Genomic DNA, 23,121 nt, shown 5'->3' with positions numbered 1-23,121 from the left:
CATGCCTCGCAGTGAACTTGAAAGTACCAGACAGGCCAGTCTGAAGCCATTTGACTAGAAAAACATAGGTTTTAATGTCGGGTGATGACATCATCTTTCTAATTGAAAGATTTTCTTTCTTGTGGGTGCATGGTAGTCTAGTGGTTCTGACTCGCCTTTGAAACAGAGGGTCATGGGTTTGAGCCATGGCGTGTTTTCCTTCAGCAAGAAATTTATCCACACTGTGCTGTACTCGACCCAGGTGAGGTGAATAGGTAACCGGCAAGATTAATTCCTTGCATGCACTGAGCGCCAGTGATGGCAGCTCGAGCTAAAGCCCGGGTAATAATAGCAGCGCTTTGTATCCTCAGGCAAAAAGCGATTTATACATCCAGCTATGATTATCGCATTATTAGTTCATATATAGTTGATAATTTCAGTCAAGAGTGGTATTGATTTCGGAAGGTTTTAGCATCCAACATGGCCAAAATATGTTACTCTACTGCGGAGGCTCGTGTGGTATGTGCAGTAATACACTGCAAGTCACATGCTGACTATGTGGAAGCTATTGATAAATCTGTCTTTAGTCATAGAGGTGATTTCGAGCCAAAACAGACAATGAAGATAATACTTTTGTCGGTAGACTTGGTCTACAAGAAGCTAAACAACTTCAGCTGGGCAGGGGCGGGGTACCAGCAGGGGGGGAAGATGCCATTCGGGGTCAAATCATGGGAGTTTGTGAATGTTGTCGATATGTGCAAATAATTCAGGGTATAGTTCACGGTCGCCCCGCATAATTTAGGGTTCAAATGTTTAAGACTGAGACACCATTTGAAATGCATGTTCTTTTTTCGAAGAAAACGCTATTGCAAGGAATTTGATGATGATAATAATAATAATAGTAAGTTCTTGTATTGCGCATAACACATTATGAATAACGTCTCTATGCGCTTCCAAAGGGCTTGGATATTATAACCCTGGCTGTAGCTCAAGCAGCTTTTACATGCTCGGCATTTCAAGGAATAAATTCCTGCCAGGTACCCATGCATTCATGATCTCACCTGGGTTGAGTGCAGCAAAATGTGGATTAATTTCTTGCCGAAGGAAACTACGCCATGGCTGGGATTTGAACCCATGACCCTCTGTTTCAAAGTCCGGAGGCTAATCCACTGGGCCACAACGCTCCATGCTTGATGTGCTTACATAGGCATCGATACCAGAAATGCCCCTTCCATAGTATACAGATTATCTCATTGCCGTGAACCCTGTTACGCAAAGTCTATTTGACTTTTAACAATTGATTGCACTGTTAGTGTTAATTATTTACAATCAATCCCTAAACTCAATATCAATCAGTTTTGTGTTACATTGCTCTTGTCCAATTCCTGATATGTTTTGGCAGAAATAATTCATTAATCTGAGATGCATGTATTTTTACTAAAAATGAACAAAAAAAATTCTATAGGTGATTCAAATTAAAAAATTATTAATGTAATATGAAAACTCATTACGGACAGGATTCATTGCATATATTAAACCTATGCATAAATGTAATTACCGTTCACAAACATACACATGCAGATGAGCGATGAGCAGACATGTACACCCTTCCATACTTGATATCTTCATCCTCCGTTTCTTGTTTTTCTTTTTCGCCTTCTTCCATCGACCCATCCCCTCTTCCATCACCATGGTGACCAATAATTTCATCCCCATCAATCCCATGAGCACCTGTCTCTTCCTCTGACGAGTCTGGTTTCTCTGCCAACGTGTCCTCTTCTGCTTTAGCTACTGCTAAAGGTTCTTTAGACTGTTGCCTTTGTGCCTGTTTATCTTCTCCTGCCGAGCCGAGCGTCTTGTCTTGTCCCTCCGCTTCCATCAGTTGGGCAGTATCTTTGGGAACCTCTATCGATGATTGTTGTCCTGCTTTCTTTTCTTGTGTATCACTCTGATTTCTTCCTGAGGAATCATTGGTGGTCTCATTCACAGTGTTGTGCGTTTGAGAGCTGTTGTTGTCCTCCGTGGCAGCCATGCTGGCTGGTAGTGTGTCTTTGTTTTCTTCGAGTCTTAGGTAATGACTGCCTTCTCTCCAACTCTCTGGGATGTCATCAATATGAAGGTCCAGGAGGGTCTGAAAAGAAACCATATCAAGGCATACAATCAATGAATGGCAATAATAATGATATGCAAGATACATGTAGCACTTTAATTCAAAGCATTAAACTGAATTAAACTGCATTAAATGATTTGACTCTACTAGAAATTCCAGAATATTTGGAAGTAATTTTATTTCAAAATGATACAGAGGAAAGATACATGCTATTAAAGACATGTTTTTTAAACTTATCAAGAGTTATATACAGCAGCAAAATCAAACAAAACAAACAAAAGATAAAATGAGATTATGTTTGCTCTTTATATGAGTGCAAACATGTCTTGAAATTTGTAGTTCCGACACTTTTATTTTTAAATTTGACTGAGAGAATCCATTTCAGCTTTTATTCCTAATATGGAAATCTTCCAACATAGTGTAGGAGGAATATTGATAAAAGTTATTAAAAACAGGAAAATGAACATTTCATAATTTTTAATGGCATGTGAGGGTAAAACAAATAAGGTATAAAAAGGCATGTATTACAAATTAGTAAAGCTAGTGCTTCAATGTACATAATGTTTTATGTGCACACTCACTCACATGCACAACATTCCAATTTTAATTATCCATGCATAAACATCTTGCATTTTACATATGCATCAACATAAGAAGGCAAAAAGGAGGTTGAAAACATAATCTAATATTAGAGACTGCAGAACGCAGAATGTGTTGTGTGTATATGGTTGGTGGGATATTATATAATGAATATAAATCAATTTCACATGCATTACTACCGATCAAGTATAAAGGAAAATTAATTGGGACCATCAACGAAATGAGAGGAAAATCTTAGAATCTGGTACGAGAAGAGTAACCATGAACAACTACGGTACATTTTGTCTTGCAATTTCTATGTACATGTAGAAGCCTTTTTAACTGAGCTTCCACAATACTGTCCGAACAGTTCCAAGACATTTTCTCTGGGGATAATTGCTTCCCTATAAATTTCAAACACTACTCAAATAAACAATTTGAACCTTGGATTTAACAATATACCCTAAATCTAACCCCAATCCATTCATAAAACCCTATCACAAGTCACAACCCTAACCCCTGTAAGACAAAAAAAGGCCTGGAGCAATTGTTGCAGGAACTAAAGTTGTGTCACCGTCCAAACACATGGAAGGGGGTAAATTAGTTCAGGTTTATAGTAAGATTTGGCATTTAGAGCTTTAACAAATGAAAAGCTCAATTGGAAGATCGGTACAAATCTATAGAAAGGGTTTTATTCTAGTCATACACAATGTTCTCTTTCATATTTTGGGGAAAGTTTATAACAGGCTAAACCCATTCATGCAAATGACCTCTCTCCATAATACCTGGTATAAACTAAAATAACTAAAAGTGTTTTATAGAATGAAACAAATATTTGCATCTAATATGCCAAATTTCCCACAATCATGCACTATATTTCATTCATGCATCCAATAAACAAGCTTTAAAACAATAACAAACAGGGACATTTCATGAACAGACAACTTTCCTTGATTCTGATTGGCTGAGAAGCTCAGCAGTCTGACTGTTACTATGGTAACTGTCAGATAATGATAACTTTCATGAAATGGTCCCCTTTTAAAGCAATTAATCACCAAAAGAAAATTTCTGATGAAATGGATCTTAAAAAACAATGAGGGGCGGGGGGGGAATCAAAATTTCAACTGGATGCCCATGCACAGTTTTATACAATATTGCCATGCATTCATATGCAGGAAAGATCGAGTGACTTTGCCAAACATCTTACTAGCTAAGAGAGATCTTAAGACTTGATTGTAAGGTCCAATACAGTCTGAAAGACAGAAAGGAAATGAAAACAACAATGATATATACAATGAAGACACGTACTGTTAAGAAGAGATTTCACAGTATAGGAAAGACACATTGAATACTGTAGAATGGCCTAACCTTCGGGGAGACACAACCATATTGGCAATTTGCCCAGAGTTGAAGACGATCTTGTCAACTTAAAATAACTCTACTTTACAGTGCAATAAATTTTGTGTCTCCTGAAAGTAGTCTACATTAGATAGAAGTCTATTCCTAAAATAAACATATCTAGTCCTTCAAATTCGCAACAACAAAAAAAAACAATTAGCAAATTGCTTGAAAGGCTTGATACCATTTTATTGCCTGCTTTTTCACATACAAAATCCTGGCTTATATGTTGGTCGGAGGGCAAGAAAATGAATTTGTGGACAGCTCTCAATTGTTAAGGATATTTGATAATCAGATGCCTATTAAATTCAGTAAATAATCAAAACATTAATGAACAGTGAGTTTTGAATTGACATTTAATCTATTGTTTTTGCAATTTCTAATACATTTATTGCCCACTACGACCAATGTTGTTTTTTGAGACAGATTAAATGATTTTATTGTGTATTCAGGCTTATAAGGAATTATGAATCAAGAAGAATTCTCTTGACATTGGTGAAATAGACTCACTTGTCTATTTACATATTATGCTAGGGCCGGCGCCAGTTAGCGCTAATGCAAAACAGCTGTGGCACGTAGTGTCGCCAATAAGGTGCCTAGTAGCGTGCAGTGGTTCAAACTACTTCCCAGCTGGCACGTGGTGGCGCCAAAATGCGAATGTGGCATGACAAAAATTTCAAAAAGTTTTGACATTTTCATCACCAACTGACCCTGTGGACTCCTACCTTTAGTTTATCTTTGAAGCATTTATCAAATGGTATAAATTTCAACACAGGTTCAATGATATAACCAATATCTAGTATGTTGCAAGGATTAAAAAGATTGGCTTTGTTGATATCAAGTGCAATCAGCTATGCCCCATGTCATGTGATAGCTATTCAATAAAACCTTTTTCTAAACAAATAAAAAATATTTTATTTATACTCAACATATCATTACATGACATACTATAGAGAAGGTGCTTGCGGGTGAGGTCACAAACCAAAACCGCACCACCTTTCCCTCATAGTTGGGGGGAAAAATGCATCTATGTTCCTGGATTTTAGGCAAAGACCAACCGTTGTATGTTCATATTCCTGCATTTATAACCTGATAATACATACGAGTAATCCCTCTTTTCTCTCATACAATAGAAACTTACCTTGCACAGCTGATCTGTGTAATCTGGTTCAGTAATCTGTTTGGTTTGTTCTTTGAGCTTCATGACATTAATCAGAGCCGGCTTGGTAGGAAAGTCATCTTCTTTACAATTCCTGGAGAGTAAGATGATACATGTAGTTATGATATCTTGTAATCTTAAGACTAACAATAATAATGAAGATAACAATAATTACAGAGATAAATATTCTACCAAATAAATTTGCACCTGTTTGGATAGTGACAGCGTGAACATTAATGTCTTGTAAAAGGATGCTATAATATAGCTGCCATCAATTCTCAAGTTTAACTGCTCATGATGGCAGTCTCCTTACATTTTTTAGTATTATTGAAAAGAATATCATTCAGATATATGCTTTGCAATACTTAAATATCCTAATTTGTTTATAGTATGGATTAGTTTTGCATGTAGCAAAAGCATTTCATACATTGTATTATTGAAAGTTTGAATGCAGACATAACAACAATCAAACACATCACCTTTTCATTGCAAGAATCATTTACTCTCTTAAGTTTTCAAAAACTCTCGGCGAAAAAAAATGGATAACATCATCTGAGGTTGAATTTGACACGTTTCATTCGTACATCAATGATTGACAAAGAGTTTAGCTAGAATTAGAGCGTTAGTACTAACCTCCCTTTTTCAAATCTCCTGAGGATGTGATAAACAGCCATATAGAGAGCCAACATGTCAACCTGAGAGAGCTGCATTTTACCCAATGAACTACTCAAATCAACAACATCTCGGGATAAACCACACATATGTTCACCAGTCAGCTGGGCCCATAATCCATCTGTCAGACTAACGGCAGTCTGAACCAGATGGAAGTACGTCGGCTTCTGAGGGAGAGTGTGGACGGATATCGGAAGCAGCGACCCGGCCTCTGGGTTGGATATCCTCTGTCTCCAGATGGCGATGTGGAACTCTTCAACGCATTCTGGGCTTTCAAGGTAGTTGGGTGAGAGCACTGGAACGATGCATTCGGATCTTTCCAAGGAACTGAGTTTGTTGTGTTCGTCGCTGGAAACGGCTTTCACTTTCAAAGACGGGGCTTTCATAGCAAGGAGTCTAGCCATGAAGGATACATACTTCTCATCGTCGCTATGGTAACTGAAGATAAGATCGCAGTCTGAGGCAGACATAGGACGTTCATCTTTCTTATCCTCTTCATCGGGTAGAATTTTACTCAGGACAGGCGGGAAAGCTTTCTTGGCTGATAGCAAACTGTCTTTGCTTCCAAACTCCTTCTGGAAACTAGTATGGCGGAACTTCTCCATCTCTTCATCAGCTGACAAGGTTGGGATCTGTGATGGATGAGAGATATTCGACAACCACTGAGAAAATACAAGACACATACATGTATGAATACTAAATGAGCTGAAAACAAATCCAGTAAGAAATATTCTAAACAAACATTAATCATAGTGAACATATATCTCTAGATAAACCATGTAAATAAATGGTATAATTACTATTAAAGCTTAAACAGGAATGTCTCCTGCACAAACTCAAATGCTTTCTCCAAAATTCTGACAGATGTGCAAAGGTGTGGCAATGACTTCACCATTGCCCCAAAAGGTTTGCAGAAGCAGTAAGATGTATCACATTTTTTTCATCCAATATGATTCTTTCTTGAGCAAAATAATGATGAGAAAACATAATCTATGATATGAATATCATTTACAACAAGATGTGATGTCCAAATTGTTACTATCACAACCTCAAAACCGATATCTCTGAGTATGTACATGTAAATAATATACCACTCCCCCCCCCCCCCAGCATAGGCCTACATAACGTTAGGCAACAAGTCAAAGTCTATGCCAATACTCTTAGCAGAAATGCGCCACCGTAATAAATTTGCAATGCATCTTTTTTTGCAGTTTTTCTGCATCCCCCATTGTGTTGTCTATGTTGAAAGCTACGCCTCTGACTTTAGACAAGGTACCTAACTTTCAGTGGAAACACTTACACTCTGATCATCAAACAGGGTCTTGATAGATTCTGTCTGGTCCACTCTCTCTCCTTTAAGCCACTGAATGACCGCTGGACATACAGTTTTCACCATATCATCAAAGACATCTGGTGTCCCCTTGACCATTGGAATATGAGTGAATTCTGTCTGGATGGCGTCTAGGTCTTCAAGGCAGATTGGGATGAGTTGAAGGTGCTGCTTACCCTGAAAATAAATAAAAATTTAAGTTAAAGTTTACGTCCAAGTTTATTTCAACTCGTAAAATGAAAAAGGAAATACATGAAGTAAAATGCTGTGATACATTATACAATCATGAATTGAATAAGCTTGACATACAGTCTTTACGGGTCGTGTGGTCCAGTGGTTAGAGCATTGGACTCATAATCGTAAGGTTGTGAGTTCGAATCCCAACTCTGCCATTGTCTCCACTTTGATAAAAAGGCCCGAGAGTGATATCTGTCGCCTATAACGTCAACCACTATGACTGATTAACCTAGACATAAAATGTTTCATAGGTAATTGGTTTTATACCAGCTTGGCATTTACCAGCAAAATGCTGTCCTGCCGAGTTCCTACGGGAGTTACCACAAACAGAAACAGAAACAGAGACATAAATGAGAAGGTATCACATAAATGAATTCAGATTGAGATTGAGGCGAGTTGTCTCCATCAGAAAAATGTTTAAATGTAAAACAAATACTTAGTTAAAATGTAACATTGCTGCATTTAAAAGAAAATTTCCTTGAAATGTTTATTTCAATCAGTCTAATATTTATCAGTCACAAAAAATCGATGAAATCTCAATCACGAACAGAGTGTAGTAAAAGACTTGGGGCCAATCTCACAACAGATTGATTTTAATCAAAAATCAAACTGCAACTGACTTAAGCCTATCTAGGCCGGGGGGGGGGGCCTCGGAGGCCCCACTCAAAGAATCATGCGACATTTTCGCGGTGCAAATTTTTTTAACCGTGCCGCTCGCTGACTTTTTACTTTCAAGTCTTTCGCAACTTTTGAGACCAATTTTGCGTCACCCAGGTACGTGGTTCCGAAATTACGCAACATTATGCAAGTGCATGTCAGAACAAAAATGGCCTAAAAAATGATTTTGTGTACAAAGTCAATGCAAATAGTGTTTTCAACCAAAATTCATAAATGTATGATTATTTTTGGTTTTGCTGGTCTAACTGAATTTATTTTAGGCTTTTTATGATCTCAGAAGAGTCCCCAACAAATTTCAATGAAAAAACAATGAAAAACAAAAGGTAAAAAAACAAAGAAATACTTAAGAAATTGCCAAAAACAATATAATACATAAGAAAATGATTTGATATCGCAATTTTTTTCATGTACACTTGCTGAGAACACCACAAAGACTTTTTATACCAAAAATTTGTACATTTGGAGCTTTATTTAGGGAGTTAGAGGAAAAAGTATGATTTCGTATACTAATTACGCATAAATTAGCATAATCACTTAATAGCGAGTCGCATGAAATAAATTACTATACAATTGTGTAGATTATATCCCAGGCAATCCACGTGCCAATTTTCGGCGGGATCGCGCGGTCGACGGCCGAGATCTCAAGGGGGGGGGGCCTGGGAGGCCCCCCCCCGGCCATATGAACTCCCAAAATACCCCGGCCTTGATAGGGTTAAAATTCTTATCTCTAACTTCACAAATCTATATTTTGCTGAATCTATTGCAAATCTTTGTGCAAGATTGGCCCCTGGGATTTACAGTGGACCATTTCGCTTTTCTACTCCTAAGAACAGCTAAAATTTTACACACAAATAACAAAAGTTAATTTCAACTTTTTGAAGGTATTGGATAATTGCTGATAAACGCATTCCTCAACTATTCAGCATACATCGACTGGTTAACATATACATGTAATTACATCCACTTCAAATTCATTACCTTTGAGTAATGTTTGGCCTGAGCAAGAGCAAACTCCTCTTGACACACAGCAGATTTGAGATAAGGTTTTGATATGAGAGCTAGCATACATCGAGAGCCATCGATAGAGTGATAGAGGGTACGCTGCCAGGATTTACCTGATTAAAAAAAAACAGTTATATGAATCAATGACAAGTACATGTATACTTTCATTGACTTCACTTCATTGACTACATTTTATCGCTATCATTCAATGAAACTAGATTTCAGAGGAAATAGGGTGCACCAGGTATTTCAAGGGTAAAATGGTCTAGTCTTGTAATGTCTGTATGTTAAACAAAAGAGACACATTGGAGAATTGGTTTCATCTGAACTCTTACTCTTCTTGCAATTCACATTACATTGACTGCATGCACCATATTCTGGGCAGAAACAGATATCATAATCACTATAAATATCACATAGAAACATTACATTACAAACCTGCACAGAGAAGTGAAACTAAATGAAACTAAAGGTGACTGAGAAAAAGATAAGAGACTACAGAAATAATACATGGTATACCGTGAAACCACTAAACTAAACTTGAGACAATTACCTGTTTTCAATTCTTGGACATCAAAGAACAGCTTCAGGTCTGGGGCTAGTTTTTGGAGCAATGCTACAAAGCGATTAGCCTTCTCTGTATCACAATGTGAGTATGAGAGGAAGATGTCATATCGGAGAGGATCAAACTCAGCTACTCTCAGCTCAGTATGGAAGGTAACAGATAGAGAAACTGAAAGCTGAGTGCACGCTTCTCCTATCTTTGAAGGATCATGAGGTCTAAAGAAAAAATGAGAAATATCATATTGCCGGTTAATTTGAAAACATCTTGTTCATTTAATATTTTCAAACATAACTTTAGAAATTTTCTTAATTGATAATGAAACCTGCTTGTAAACAATAATCATACCACTTGTTTCTCTATGTCTTTGTAATGTCTTCTAATCATTTTTCATATTTTGTAACTTTTGATATTTTCAATAATTGTTTTTCTTTTAAAGTAAGTTGGGTCGACCGTTTAATAATGAATGTTTTTTTGTAAACTTTTACTTTGTTACCATGCATTTAATCACAATTATATTCATTTTATTCAGAGAGCAAAATAAATTTGAATTGAATTTGAATTGATATTAATTGTATTTCAGCTACATATCCTTTCTTCTACATATCACATTTCTCAAAACTTGTATTTATATCACTCATTTGAAAAATACAAATGAGCAATATCACAGTAAAGGTAAATACTAGTGATAGAGAGGGGATAGAATATAAAATATTTGTTCTAATCCTTTCTTCTACATGTCACATTTCTAAAAACTTGTATTTATATCACACATTTAAAAAAATGAATATGATGGTGTATAATATACATACAACAAAGAACAAAAATCAACATTTCTATCTTAATTTTATAAACATGTTCATGTATTATATTGTCAAGTGAGCCTTCCTATTTGTGATTATTCTATTCCATCTCAACTTTATTCACAACTTATAGACTTCTTTATTGAAATTCAACATATGTATTGCAGTTATAATCACCATATTGTTTTGTTTTTTCTATAATCATTTTAGTTGTAACCTATTTTGCAATGTTTTCTAATCTATAATCTAAATTTATACCGAACAAGTGCAATATATATGTATGCCTGTATGTAAATATCATTCATTGTTACTAATATTTCACAATTTCATTTCATTTTATCAAAATTATCAATTTATCTTCACTTATTAATCTTTGTATATGTCAATTGTTTTAACCAGGAAGTTTTTAAAGTAACCAAACTGGATGGATGGACGTGCTGGCAGGCGGACAGACAGACGGAAGGATGAATGAATATTGTGAATAGCTAATGATAATGTTACAAACCTGCAGTCAACATATTGAACAAGACCCATGTATGTTGGCATCATCTCAACCGAGTCTACATAGATAGGGGCCAGCATATCACGGAGTGCTCTTCGATTGCAGCAAAGAGCGATGTTATATTGTTCTATACATGCCTTGTTCTTCAAGTAATTGGGGCTCAACACTGTAGAAAGAAAAAGGAGAGATGAATGTGTTAAAGCTCATGTCATTTCACTGACTTTTGAATGGCAAACTCATAATCACAAAAGTAGCAGTGGTGTGTAAAGAGTATTTGGTGATTGTATATCAATAGTCACAGGTAATCATATCTTAGAGGTCAAGTCCATGCCAAGAAAATTTGATTTTAATAAAAGAGTAAAAAAAAATCCAACAACTTTAAACTGAAAATTCAATCAAAATTGGATGTAAAATATGCCATCTGTAGATTTTGTTTATTGCTCAAAACAGTGATATATATGCGTATTACGAGAGGGATAAAACTGTGGTAACAGATGCCACACATGCACTATGTCTTTTGGACATATTTTATCAGATCAAATATTCAAATCCTGTCCACAATTTGGTTTGATTCATCAAGGAAAATATAACATCATTCTTTGTCATAATTTATGCAATTTAGTGGAGATTCTCTGTAATATAAAATATCTAAAAGATGTTATAATCATCATCATCAAAATAGAATGTGAACCTACCTGTAACTACCCTTGCACTCTTCATCATGATAGTATACATATCTTCTTGAAAGACACTATCTTTATTGATACCCTGCTGTGAACTATCATAGATACGAACACCTTCCTTTGCTCCAGTCAACTTCTCTCGGATCACCTTAGCAACCCCTTCATCTTCCTCACTGAAGGATAGATAAACATCAAACTCCAACGGCACAGCCTGAAACACCAAGTAAAAAAGGGTTGAAAATGAATATTTATGTGACATAACAAAATCTCTAATCATTGATTTGAATTTAATTATTTTGAAAACAATTCTTCAGCACCCGCTATAACAAAGGGTTAATTGAAGAGCATCTTTGTTATGCTCCAAGGTATCATCAATATGTTTGTCTGGTACATGGTTAAAGGGGAATTAATTTTTTGGATCAAGTAGGCTTGTGTCAAAACAGAAAAATCAAAGAACAAAGAAAGTTTGAGAAAAATCAGACAACTAATGACAAAGTTATGAGCATTTAAATATTGCAATCACTAACGCCATGGAGATCCTCCATTGGCAATGCGACAAAGATGTGTGATGTCACATGTGAACAACTTTCCCTTTGATGGACTATAAAATACCCCCAAAATGTCTCATTTTCCTTTTTCTAATGCTGATACAAGCTCTTTATCCATGATGTATTCTTTAAAAATTTGTATTACAAGCCCTCCTATAGAAAGAACATGTGATCTACTGATAGATGTGATAACAGAGGTAGTTTAAGCGAAATATATACTAAAGTAATAGGGAGAGTTCTTCACAAGTGACATCACACATCTTTGTCGCATTGCCAAAGTGAGGATTTCCTTTCGTTAATCTGTTGGTTTGATTTTTCTGTTTTCATACACGCTATCTTATTCCAAAGGTGTCATTCTCCTTTAAAGATTGTTTGTTGCGATGGTGGTGTACCCGAGTGTGTTGTCACTATGCTTTAAGCTTGCCTCACCGAAGTTACCATCCTTAATCCAGCATCGTAACAAAGGTTTGAGCCATGTTTGATTGTGACAACAGGAAAGTCGCTGGGATGTCCAACATGGATGAAGAATTTGACTTGGCTTTTGTAAAGAAACCATAGCTTCATATCATCATGAAGGAAAAAATAGAAGAATCGTACCTTAGGTAAGAGGAGTTGCATCTCATAGCGTTCCTTGAGCTCAGTAAACTTCTTACGGACCTCGCTGAATCTTCTAAGAGAATGGCTCTGAAGATCACCATCGATCACCTTGGCGTAGAGAACCAGTTTAAGAATCCTGAGAGGTAGTCCTGCTTTCATCCACTTCACGGCAGCTTCAACCATACCTTTCATCATGCTTACCTCACCATACCCCTACAGAATGTCAAAACAAAATGTGCTTAAGATTAGTGTTGTAAATTTTGAACAGTACATTTTTCAATCCTGTCAAAGAATATGTAGTAGTCTAAAGCCATGCCTCCATAATGTTGCAACAGGTTCAATCAAATCATTATGGATTAATTCTGAAATAATAAATCCAGACAAAGATTTCGTAACCTTTCTCATCACAATGTTATTAACCCAAATCATAGCATAATTCATTTAATATTTTTGTCAGACAGTGCATCACAAGGGACAAAAAAAGCAGTAATCCAAACACTACTGAAATAACTGATGATCTTCTGTATAATAAAGCATTGGGAATTTTTCTTGGTCACCTTACTATTAAACAGCATGATCATACACATTTAAATTATTGAATGGATTCTCAGATAATTACAAAGCATAAATTTTGTTTATGGGCCACCCTACAGATAACAGTCTACTTATTTAACCCATTCATAAACCTGTTACCACAAATAATGTCATATACAGTTTTATAGATCACCCAGTAAAACCAACAAGCTTAATAGCATTTTTTAGTCACCATGTACAGTACATATACATGTACTCTCATGATCTCCAGTATGGACCAACCACCATTATACTATAACTCAACGATTCATATCAATCTATTTAATGGACCACCTTAAATAGTTTTTTGGACCATCCTGTATATAAGCATACTCAATAATTCACATTAATGTTTTATGGGCCACCTTGTAAATTGTCAGTCTCTTGTACATGGATATATCAAGTATTTTTATGGACTACCCTGTATAATGGCATAATAAATACCTCTTATTAATCTATCCAATGGGCCACCTTGTAAAGGCCTGGGGCCCATTTCATAAACTTGCAACTGTTGTTGTAACTTTGCCAACATGGCAACTACAATGGTAACATTGATTTTGATTGGCTGCTGAGCCCTGTTGCCATGGTAGTTGCCATTATTGCAAAGTTACAACAGTTGTAAGTCCTTTATGAAATGGTCCCACTGGCCGACGGACGCAAAACGTACTCATAACAGGTACAGCGGACAAGCAGTATTTCAGGGTTGCTCCATCCGTTTTCATCCACTCCGGCCAGACGATGGACAAATGGGTGAACAATGAAATCACAGTGGATAGATGCTTGATGGATATAGAGCGTATGAAACACGTATGCAGAGTACACAAAAGATACATGTTTTCAAAAGGATGGCAAGATTCTTTTTCGTTTTACATCCTCTCTGCATCCAAAAGTGCAGTGGGACCAAGCCTTAATTGTACATGTATATCAAGTAATTTTATGGACCACCCTGTATAATAGCATACTCAATACTTCATATTAAATCTATCTTATTGACACCCTGTATTATTAAAAAGGCCTGTACATACTAACCTGATCGCCAGTATTAAGCAGTGGAGTGATAACGCTACCATCTTCGTTATTGAGAATGGGAACCAAGCAACGAAAGACATTAGCTACCAACTCTTGAGGGCGCCCTGCTGCTCCAAAGCTAGGGAGAATAATGGATACATTGTTGTAAAGATCATCATAAATCCAGAAAATTAGAGAAAATCTCTTATATATCTCAAGGTTTATTTTCAGTCATACATGTACATTGATAAAGATATACGACCAGCAAGAACATGTATAATTTTTGGCATCCTGCTGTGTTATTTATCTGACAACTCATATCATCATTTTGTTTGTAAAAACTTCATAACTCATGAAAGATGCTGTATCGTATCCTCAGTTTACAGTCTACAAAGGATAGCTTGATATATTTTACAATGATTTTTATCTTTTATTTCATGATAATGAATAACTTCATTACAACGGCCAACTGAAATGTATCTTGAAGAATCTCAGTTTCACACTAATTAACATATACGGTATGGTATTCAATGTTTTGCACACGAAGGTTCATCAATGTTTTACTGAAACCACGCAGGGCCTCAAATTATAGCACTATCCCTGGATGAGCCCAGCTAGACAAATTACTTTTCACTGTGTCCTAGATGTACACAATAAGCCCATTTCTTGAATATATGACACAGTAAACACTGAAATGGCAATGTCCTGGCATACTCTACATGTACCATACATACATACTTCACCACAGCCATTGTTCAAATTTGCATTTAAAGGACAAGTCCACCCCAACAAAAACTTGATTTGAATAAGAAGAGAAAAATTCAACAAGAATAACACTGAAAATTTCATCAAAATCGGATGTAAAATAAGAAAGTTATGGCATTTTAAAGTTTCGCTTATTTTCAACAAAATAGTTATATGAACGAGCCAGTTACATCCAAATGAGAGAGTTGATGACATCACTCACTCACTATTTCTTTTGTAATTTATTATATGAAATATGAATTATTTTTATTTTCTCGTCATTGTCATGTGAAATGAAGTTTCATTCCTCACTGAACACATGTCATTCCATTATTTTAACATTTTGTGCTTCAGGCAAGGAGGTCCTAATCGTCAAATTCGTAAAAATTGAAATATTGTATAATTCAAACAATAAACAAAAGAAATAGTGAGTGAGTGACATCATCGACTCTCTCATTTGGATGTAACTGGCTCGTTCATATAACTATTTTGTTGAAAATAAGCGAAATTACTTTCTTATTTTACATCCGATTTTGATGAAATTTTCAGCATTGTGCTTGTCTGATTTTTCTCTATTGATTCAAATCAACATTTTTCTGAGGTGGACTTGACCTTTAAGTATTCACATGATCATGCACAATTGTCACATATCATGGGTATTAAACCGGTTGACTACTGAAATCTTTCATTCCCATAGACTCTGTACATGGACCATCCCATTCAAGGAGGTATTGTGTTATCATTTTTATATAGGCACATATCTATTTGATATTGGACTGATGTCCAGTGACCTTTATTGTCATCTAAAAAAAAAATTTGAAAGACCAATGAAGATAAAATGCCTTTCTCAGCCTGGTATTGTAAAAGTGCCATGGCTGGTTTCAAAATCTAAACTTTAATTATAAAGTCAGGGATCTTTACACTTTATATTCTTTTCTTTGTAAAATGAAGCATTTGTTTAGTATTCGTAGTACAACTCTGTCCTTACACATAAATAATTACAGTTTCGTTGCATGAATGGTTTTAAATTCAAAATATCTATTATCTACTTGTATCAGGAGATAAATAGGCCTATGGACTAGTTTCATAGAATGAAGGCTAGCTGATATTACTGGCTTCCTGTTGATGTCTACTTCCTACATGTAGATCATTTCCTATCCAGATATGAAAGGGTAAAGTGCATTTCTGATATCTCATAGCTTTCAATACAGATACATGTACAGTGTACATGATCACCAATGATTCATTTCATCTTATCAAAGCTATTCTTCTACATATTAAAGTTGTAAGACCTTATTTTCATACTTTCAGTGTAGTTTTCGCAATTTGGAACATTTTATAAGGAAGCATTGCTTACACAAAAAATTTTGTAAATTATATATTTACATGAGAACGTACAGAACATATTTGAGAGTTAATCTCTTATGACCAAAACTGACAATAAAGTTTGGAAAGCAACAATATTCCCTGTTGCATCATTGCAACCTTTATCTAAATTGTTTCGCTCAAATTTCTATCCTAGCTACTTGTATTGTATGCAAACTCAACTTCAGGGTCACCCCTAAACCTATACCTCACCACCTTATAAGAACACAAAGTACAGTTGATTTCAAGTTCAAACAAATTTTATCAAAAACTTTGACACTATCAATATCTAAAGTACATTTACATTAGAACCATTATTTAGCATTATTTGACTACACTTGAGTTTTCTCCCATCACCATCAAGAATGTTTATGTCATTTATTACTTTCATGAACTACATGTAGCTTGCCAGTGATTTTCTCTGTCAAATATGCTATCAATCAATCAGACGCAATGGCCTGAATTCACAAAGGTTGCTTTGAAAACCCAGGGTTGAGTCCATGGTTTATGCAGATTTCCTGTATGAATTACGCTTTTTTTACTGCGTATATTAAAAAATGTCCAATGCTGATGCGTGCTTTTGTCAGATTGCGCCGAATTGACACCTGTTGACGTGGTTATCCACACTATTTTATTCCTGAGTCTACTGTTTTGAATAATGAGTCCACTTTTCAAACAGTGGACTCATGAATGAAATAGCGTATCTAACCATGGTTACAGACGTCAATTTGACGCACTGTGACAAAAGCACGCATCAGCATTGGAATTTTTTATACAAGCGCCCAATACGCGCTAAATTAAGCGTAATTTATACAGGAAATCGGCGTAAACCATGGACTCAACCGTGGGTTTCCACAACCACCTTTGTGAATTCGGGCCATTGCGTCTGATTCAGTACAAAGGATTGGTTTCATAAACCATCTTCTAAGTAATCTTCACGATCGAGTATCAAATTGCTTCAATCAGATGCACAGACTTTAGTGTAAGGGAAGGTTTCATGAACCACCATGTCAGTAATCACTATCAGATTTGTTGTCATCCAATCAGATGCATGGGTTTCAGTTTAATCAGTGATTGTTTCACAAACCATCTTTTCAGTGACACGATATTCACGGTCAGGTTTTCTGTCAACCAATCAGGATTTGAGTAGCTAGAAAGCTCCACATTGGAAATCACAGGCAAGGTGCTTTATGAAACAGTCCCCTGGTATAAAGGTCAAAGGTTACCTCCTAGTTTCAAAGCAGAGAAGTCTCTTATAAGGAAGCTTATCAGGGAGGGGTTTAGACCACCAGCAGGAGTAGAGTTTACGAAGATCTTCCTCTTTATCCCTGGCTAGGTCTCTGACGCTGATATCCAATGTCCGCTTCAAGGCTCCAATCACTGAGGTAGGTGTAGGGGCATAGTCATCTAAGATTGAAACAATGAGAAATATACAATTAGAATGGACTCTTTTGTGATACCACTTTTGTTACCAGGCTAGCAAAACAGACACTGGCACTGTATTTTCAAAACACTATCTGCAATGAATACACATAAAGTATGGTATCTGACAAAGTTTCAGCAATGTGAAAATTCATCATCATACAGTGCAAGGGTTAGTAGGCAATACACCTACATACAAGTGTTCATTTTATGCCAACAACTTAACATCAAGAATTCTACAAACTAATTTCTTGATATAAAAACAAAACATCAATCAATTAGGATTAAATGGTAAAATAGCTTGCCACGTAAGTGTGGTAATCCCAGTGGGTTCAAATAGCAATACATATGCATGAGATCCTCTTTTTATGATACTTACTAGCGAAGGCAGAAACACAAATGACATCAACTTTATCCTTCCTCTTGAGTTTGGTAATATCCCCTAGACACATATCAATCTGACATTCTCCATTCTGGGTTAAGACTTTGATGGAATCTGCCACCACCAGACTGGTTGATCCCATCTTCAGATCCCTTTAACAAAGGAAGTATTATTCAGACCCTGCATGTACATGTAAATACAAAGAAAGGAGAAAAGGGGTTATGAAGCGGATGGACTGTAGATTTACTTTGCATAGCATACTTTGTCTCATTGAATCCTCCAATACATCAACTTTATCCTTCCTCTTGAGTTTGACATTCTCCATTCTGGGTTAAGACTTTGATAGAATCTGCCACCAACAGACTGGTTGATCCCATCTTCAGATCCCAACAGGGACTTTGTCCAAGCAGATAGTCTAATTCTCTCTCTCTTATTTTCCACTCATACATGTAGCTTTTTTGTATTATGATGCTATTCTTTACAAGTTTTGAAACAAGTCTCTCCTGCATTTTCACTTGTGCTAGATTTTTTTTTACCAATGATTTACAAAGATACGTGTATATAGAGGAGAAAGTGGTATAGAAACAGGAAAATCAAAGAGAGAGGTGGAAGAAAGGGTGACAGAGACAGAGTGGGAGGGAAGATCACTTGTAAGACTATCATAAAAAAGGAATGAAACTTGACTAGAAGAATATTCATTATAATGCTCTTATCTTATAGTCCTGAAATGTTTTTTATGAAGTGTGTCAGCTGTTTGCCTCCATCAGAGCTGGGCTCCATATTGGAATTTCAATAATATGCGATTAAATTGTAATTGTCTAATTGGATCTTGTTTTTTTTACTTTCTTTTGGCAGCATATGTGATTTGGAACAAGCAAACGCAGCATATATCAGAAAGTCAATCGACACTGTGTTTGTCACCAATGACGTCCTAGACTACAGACAGTGGCTTATTGGGTTTGGTGCTGATGGGGCAGCTGTCAATTTTGGAAGAAAAGAAGGAGTCCTCAAGCAACTGGAGGCAGAGATGCCCTGGATAGTGGGCACTCACTGTGTGGCCCATCGGCTGGAGTTAGCTGATAAGGACGCATACAAGGACAACTTCTTCACAAAAGAGGTAAAAATATATTGTTCTCCCTATTTATTTTCAAATTTAATGTTCCATTGGACTATGTAGCTGTAGCCTGTAACACATTTTATTTTTTTTAATAAAAAGACATTTACTCCCCAGGAAACGAAGGAGCATCTCCTTAGGGTTGTTGAAGAAAATGACATTCCTTCCTCAGATCCTAATCTGTTGGTGAGTCAACAAACAGAAAACAATCAGTCATCTTCATCAAGAACATTTGCTCCTTCCCATCAAAGAAATCCAAAGTTTCTTGCCTTGAAGGGAAAACTCTACAACAAAATGGAGTCAGACAGGAAAAAACGGGAAATCAAAGCTTCAAAGGAGCTCTTGGAATCCTTCCTTCAAAATCCTGTTTCACTTGTTGGGAAAAGGATCAAACACAAGTGCTGGGATGAAGAACATACAGAGACCAAGTGGTATGCTGGAGTAGTGAAGACTATTGTTAGTGAGGATGTAAATCCTTTGAATACAGAATATGCCGTTCAGTATGATAAACCAGATGATGAAGAAGAGGATGACGAAGATGAAGAAGAGCAAGATTGGGTGTTTGACTTGCTGCAAGACCTAAAAAAGAATGACTTGATAATAATGTGATTTGTAATACAAATGTAATACAAGGCATGTACATTAATCTACCAATTTTAATTCTTGTAATGTGAAACTTGAGATTTGAAAACAGTTTTATTTCACAGATATAATTGTCAATTCCAGCAATGATGATACAGGTGAAGATAAATAATGGTTAAAAAGATAATTAACTCAAATCATTTCTGCAAGTCATGAGACCTTGAATTATGCATGTACATTTGAATTACACAAGTAGATGTATATGTTCATCATAACTTACATTAACTCTCATTGCCTTGTTTATCATATTAAAGCAAAAATTATTTTTTAATGGCTTAATGTCCAGTGAAACAGCATAGAGAAAATCAGAAAATATACACTTTCTTAGAACATTAACATGGATTACTGTTCTTACATAAATATCATGACATTTTACGGATTATGTTTTAATTCAGATTTTAATTTCCAGTTTGTATCTTTCTGTTAAAACTTGTGTAAGGGTGAAAAAGCACTTCATGTTGGAAAAAAAGGAAAGTATAATTGTGAGCAAATGCAAATTAAACCTTACTTACATAATATATATCATAACACATCTTTCATTGATTCAGAGGTATATGAAGATGAGACTGATTGAGAACTTGAGAGAAGAGAATTAGTATTGAGTAATGTGCTGAATGTGTTTGCTTTATTATAATTTTATTACTTGTGTCATTCCATCGAGGCTGAAATCCATATCAAGTCATGTTAACTTGTATTAGGACAATTACCCCCGTATCACTACCCCGGACAATTACCCCCCCAGGACAATTTTTAGGTTCTGGTACAACTGTTTGGTGTTTGAGCAGAGTTATTATTATAATTATCTACTGTCGGGGGGAGGGGGGTGGGGCGATTGTCCTTCGGGGTACTTGTCGGGGGGGGTAGTTGTCCTATGGGTTTATTGTCCGGGGGTATTTGTCCTCGGGTAATTGTCTAGGGGGGTGATTATCCTCAAGGGGGGGGTAATTGTCCTGGGGGGAGTTATTGTCCTGGGGGGTATTGTCCTCGGGGGTAGTTGTCCAGGGGGGTAATTGTCCTAACGTTAGAAGTTACATGTACATATTATTAGCCATATGAACAATTACCACAGGACAATTACCCCTGAAAAAGGGTTATACTTAGCTTATAGCCTGTTCTTAGATGGGGATACGCCAGGGTCTGGTTGACCCGGGTGGGGGCCGGTGGGAGGGGGTGGTGGTAATTGTCCGAGGGGGGAGGGGTAATTGTCCAGGGGTATGAACAAGGACTATTCAGACCATATGTTGAAATGTTGATTTGAATCAATAGAGAAAAATCAGACAAGCACTATGCTGAAAATTTCATCAAAATCGGATGTAAAATAAGAAAGTTATGACATTTCAAAGTTTCGCTTATTTTCAACAAAATAGTTATATGAACGAGCCAGTTACATCCAAATGAGAGAGTCGATGATGTCACTCACTCACTATTTCTTTTGTTTTTTATTGTTTGAATTATACAATATTTCAATTTTTACGAATTTGACAATTAGGACCCTCCTTGTCACAAAATGTTAAAATAATGGAATTCCACGTGTTCAGGGAGGAATGAAACTTCATTTCACATGACAATGATGAGAAAATAAAAATATTTCATATAATAAAATACAAAACAAATAGTGAGTGATGTCATCAACTCTCTCATTTGGATGTAACTGGCCCGTTCATATACCTATTTTGTTGAAAATAAGCGAAAATTTAAAATGCCATAACTTTCTTATTTTACATCCGATTTTGATGAAATTTTCAGTGTTATGCTCGTTAAATTTTTCTCTTTTTATTTAAATCAAGTTTTTGTTGGTGGACTTGTCCTTTAAGACTAAATGAAACTTTAGCATATATATACATGTCCTATATTCCCCCATAAGGTATGTACCGTATTATAAGTGTGCCGTGCCAAAAACAAAGAAAATAATAAGATTGCGCAATCACAATTTGTCCACAAAAAGCCCTGATTTTGTATCACATAAATGACAATAACTCGACTTCTGGATGTCGGAATTTGAAAATTCAAACAGTTTTGTGAATCGTAGATATTGGGCTTCATTATGAGCATAAAACACATGCTGGAATAGCCTTCCCTGATTTTCACCTGAAGTGCCTACCTAGAATCTAGTAGGGGGGGGGGGGGCCTATAAGGCCTAATTTTTACAAAACATTTCCATCCCACTCCCAGTATTCCCACCTTCGTGGGTAATCCTCCTTCGTGACCTTGGCCTTTGTCATGTTTGTCACTCGGAATATCCGATCGAGTTCACTGTCCCAAAGTTCGGGTAGGTGGAGTGTAGTGTAACGGACAAGCATAAAAAGACGAAGTATAAAGAATTTTTAGAACTAAGTTAAGTATTTGTTGCGTCGCGTCGAACTACAGGAGCGAAACACTTCGGAACGGACCAAGCGGCTCGACCCAGCGCGTCGCAGCCCGGCGGCACGGCCATGACAGTCAGGATCTGCTCCTAAATCGTGGCGTGTCGTTGCCTTGGCTTCCTTTGGCTTTGACCTGGCCTAGCAACCAGATCCAGATTATCTAAATTCATATCACTAGATAGATTTAAACACATATATTTTTGGAGGGAAAAAGTACGGAAGAGTGATCCTCCAAAACATTAGGAAAACTCAGTGGACTTACCAATTCACCGTGCTCAACTGTAAAATAGATTTCTCACTCTATCTCAGTTTACTACATATATATATGTATATGTATGATGAGCGCTGACATCGCATATATTGACAATCGAATCATCGCCTGCGCTAGCTATTAAAGTATTATTTTGCACGCACACGGTTCCGGATATCCGTATTGTATATGGCCGGCCGGCCGGCCATCGAGGTTTTTGTTGGGTGTACTTGATAGGGGCCGCGGAACCGGGGGGGGGGGGGGGCTTCAGTCCCCCACTTTTTTTTTCCAAAAGTACAAAAACGTAAAACTGACCATATGATTGTGATTTTCAGCATGGTCAGCCCCCCCCCCCCACTTTAAAAACCGTTCCGTGGCCCCTGCTATACTTAAAACGGGGGAGATGATTTTCTTGAAAT

At 36.5% G+C, this 23,121-nt stretch overlaps 1 protein-coding gene across 2 annotated transcripts; it reads right to left on the bottom strand.

Annotated features, from left to right (window-relative positions):
* Positions 1-1,105: 1,105 nt before the first annotated feature.
* On the bottom strand, positions 1,106-22,775 carry LOC121424108. 2 transcript variants are annotated; one of them, XM_041619707.1, is made up of 14 exons: positions 22,715-22,775; positions 18,331-18,513; positions 17,756-17,936; positions 14,442-14,559; positions 12,840-13,052; positions 11,707-11,905; positions 11,015-11,177; positions 9,698-9,924; positions 9,121-9,257; positions 7,198-7,404; positions 5,859-6,529; positions 5,208-5,319; positions 3,876-3,920; positions 2,022-2,110 (listed from the first exon to the last, which is right to left on the bottom strand). In XM_041619707.1, exons 2-13 carry the CDS (start codon positions 18,473-18,475, stop codon positions 3,891-3,893), a joined length of 2,403 nt encoding a protein of 800 aa, XP_041475641.1. In that variant the 5' UTR covers positions 18,476-18,513; positions 22,715-22,775; the 3' UTR covers positions 2,022-2,110; positions 3,876-3,890. The 2 variants fall into 2 exon arrangements, with proteins under 2 accessions (XP_041475640.1, XP_041475641.1); XM_041619706.1 differs by lacking the exon at positions 3,876-3,920 and having other exon boundaries at positions 1,106-2,110.
* Positions 22,776-23,121: the final 346 nt, after the last annotated feature.

This window comes from Lytechinus variegatus, chromosome 11 (assembly GCF_018143015.1).
Source record: "Lytechinus variegatus isolate NC3 chromosome 11, Lvar_3.0, whole genome shotgun sequence".
NCBI lineage: Eukaryota > Metazoa > Echinodermata > Echinoidea > Temnopleuroida > Toxopneustidae > Lytechinus > Lytechinus variegatus.
Note: the sequence above shows the minus strand (reverse complement) of the source record. Positions and strands in the feature narration are given on the sequence as shown.

What these genes read in the sequence shown, in the direction of transcription:
- LOC121424108 (XM_041619706.1), bottom strand. Translation starts at nt 18,475, where the DNA reads ATGGGATCAACCAGTCTGGTGGTGGCAGATTCCATCAAAGTCTTAACC. An exon ending in AGGAGATTTGAAAAAGGGAG is followed by an intron (nt 5,320 to 5,858) that starts GTTAGTACTAAC and finishes CTTACTCTCCAG; the next exon opens with GAATTGTAAAGAAGATGACT. An exon ending in ACACAGATCAGCTGTGCAAG is followed by an intron (nt 2,111 to 5,207) that starts GTAAGTTTCTAT and finishes GTTTCTTTTCAG; the next exon opens with ACCCTCCTGGACCTTCATAT.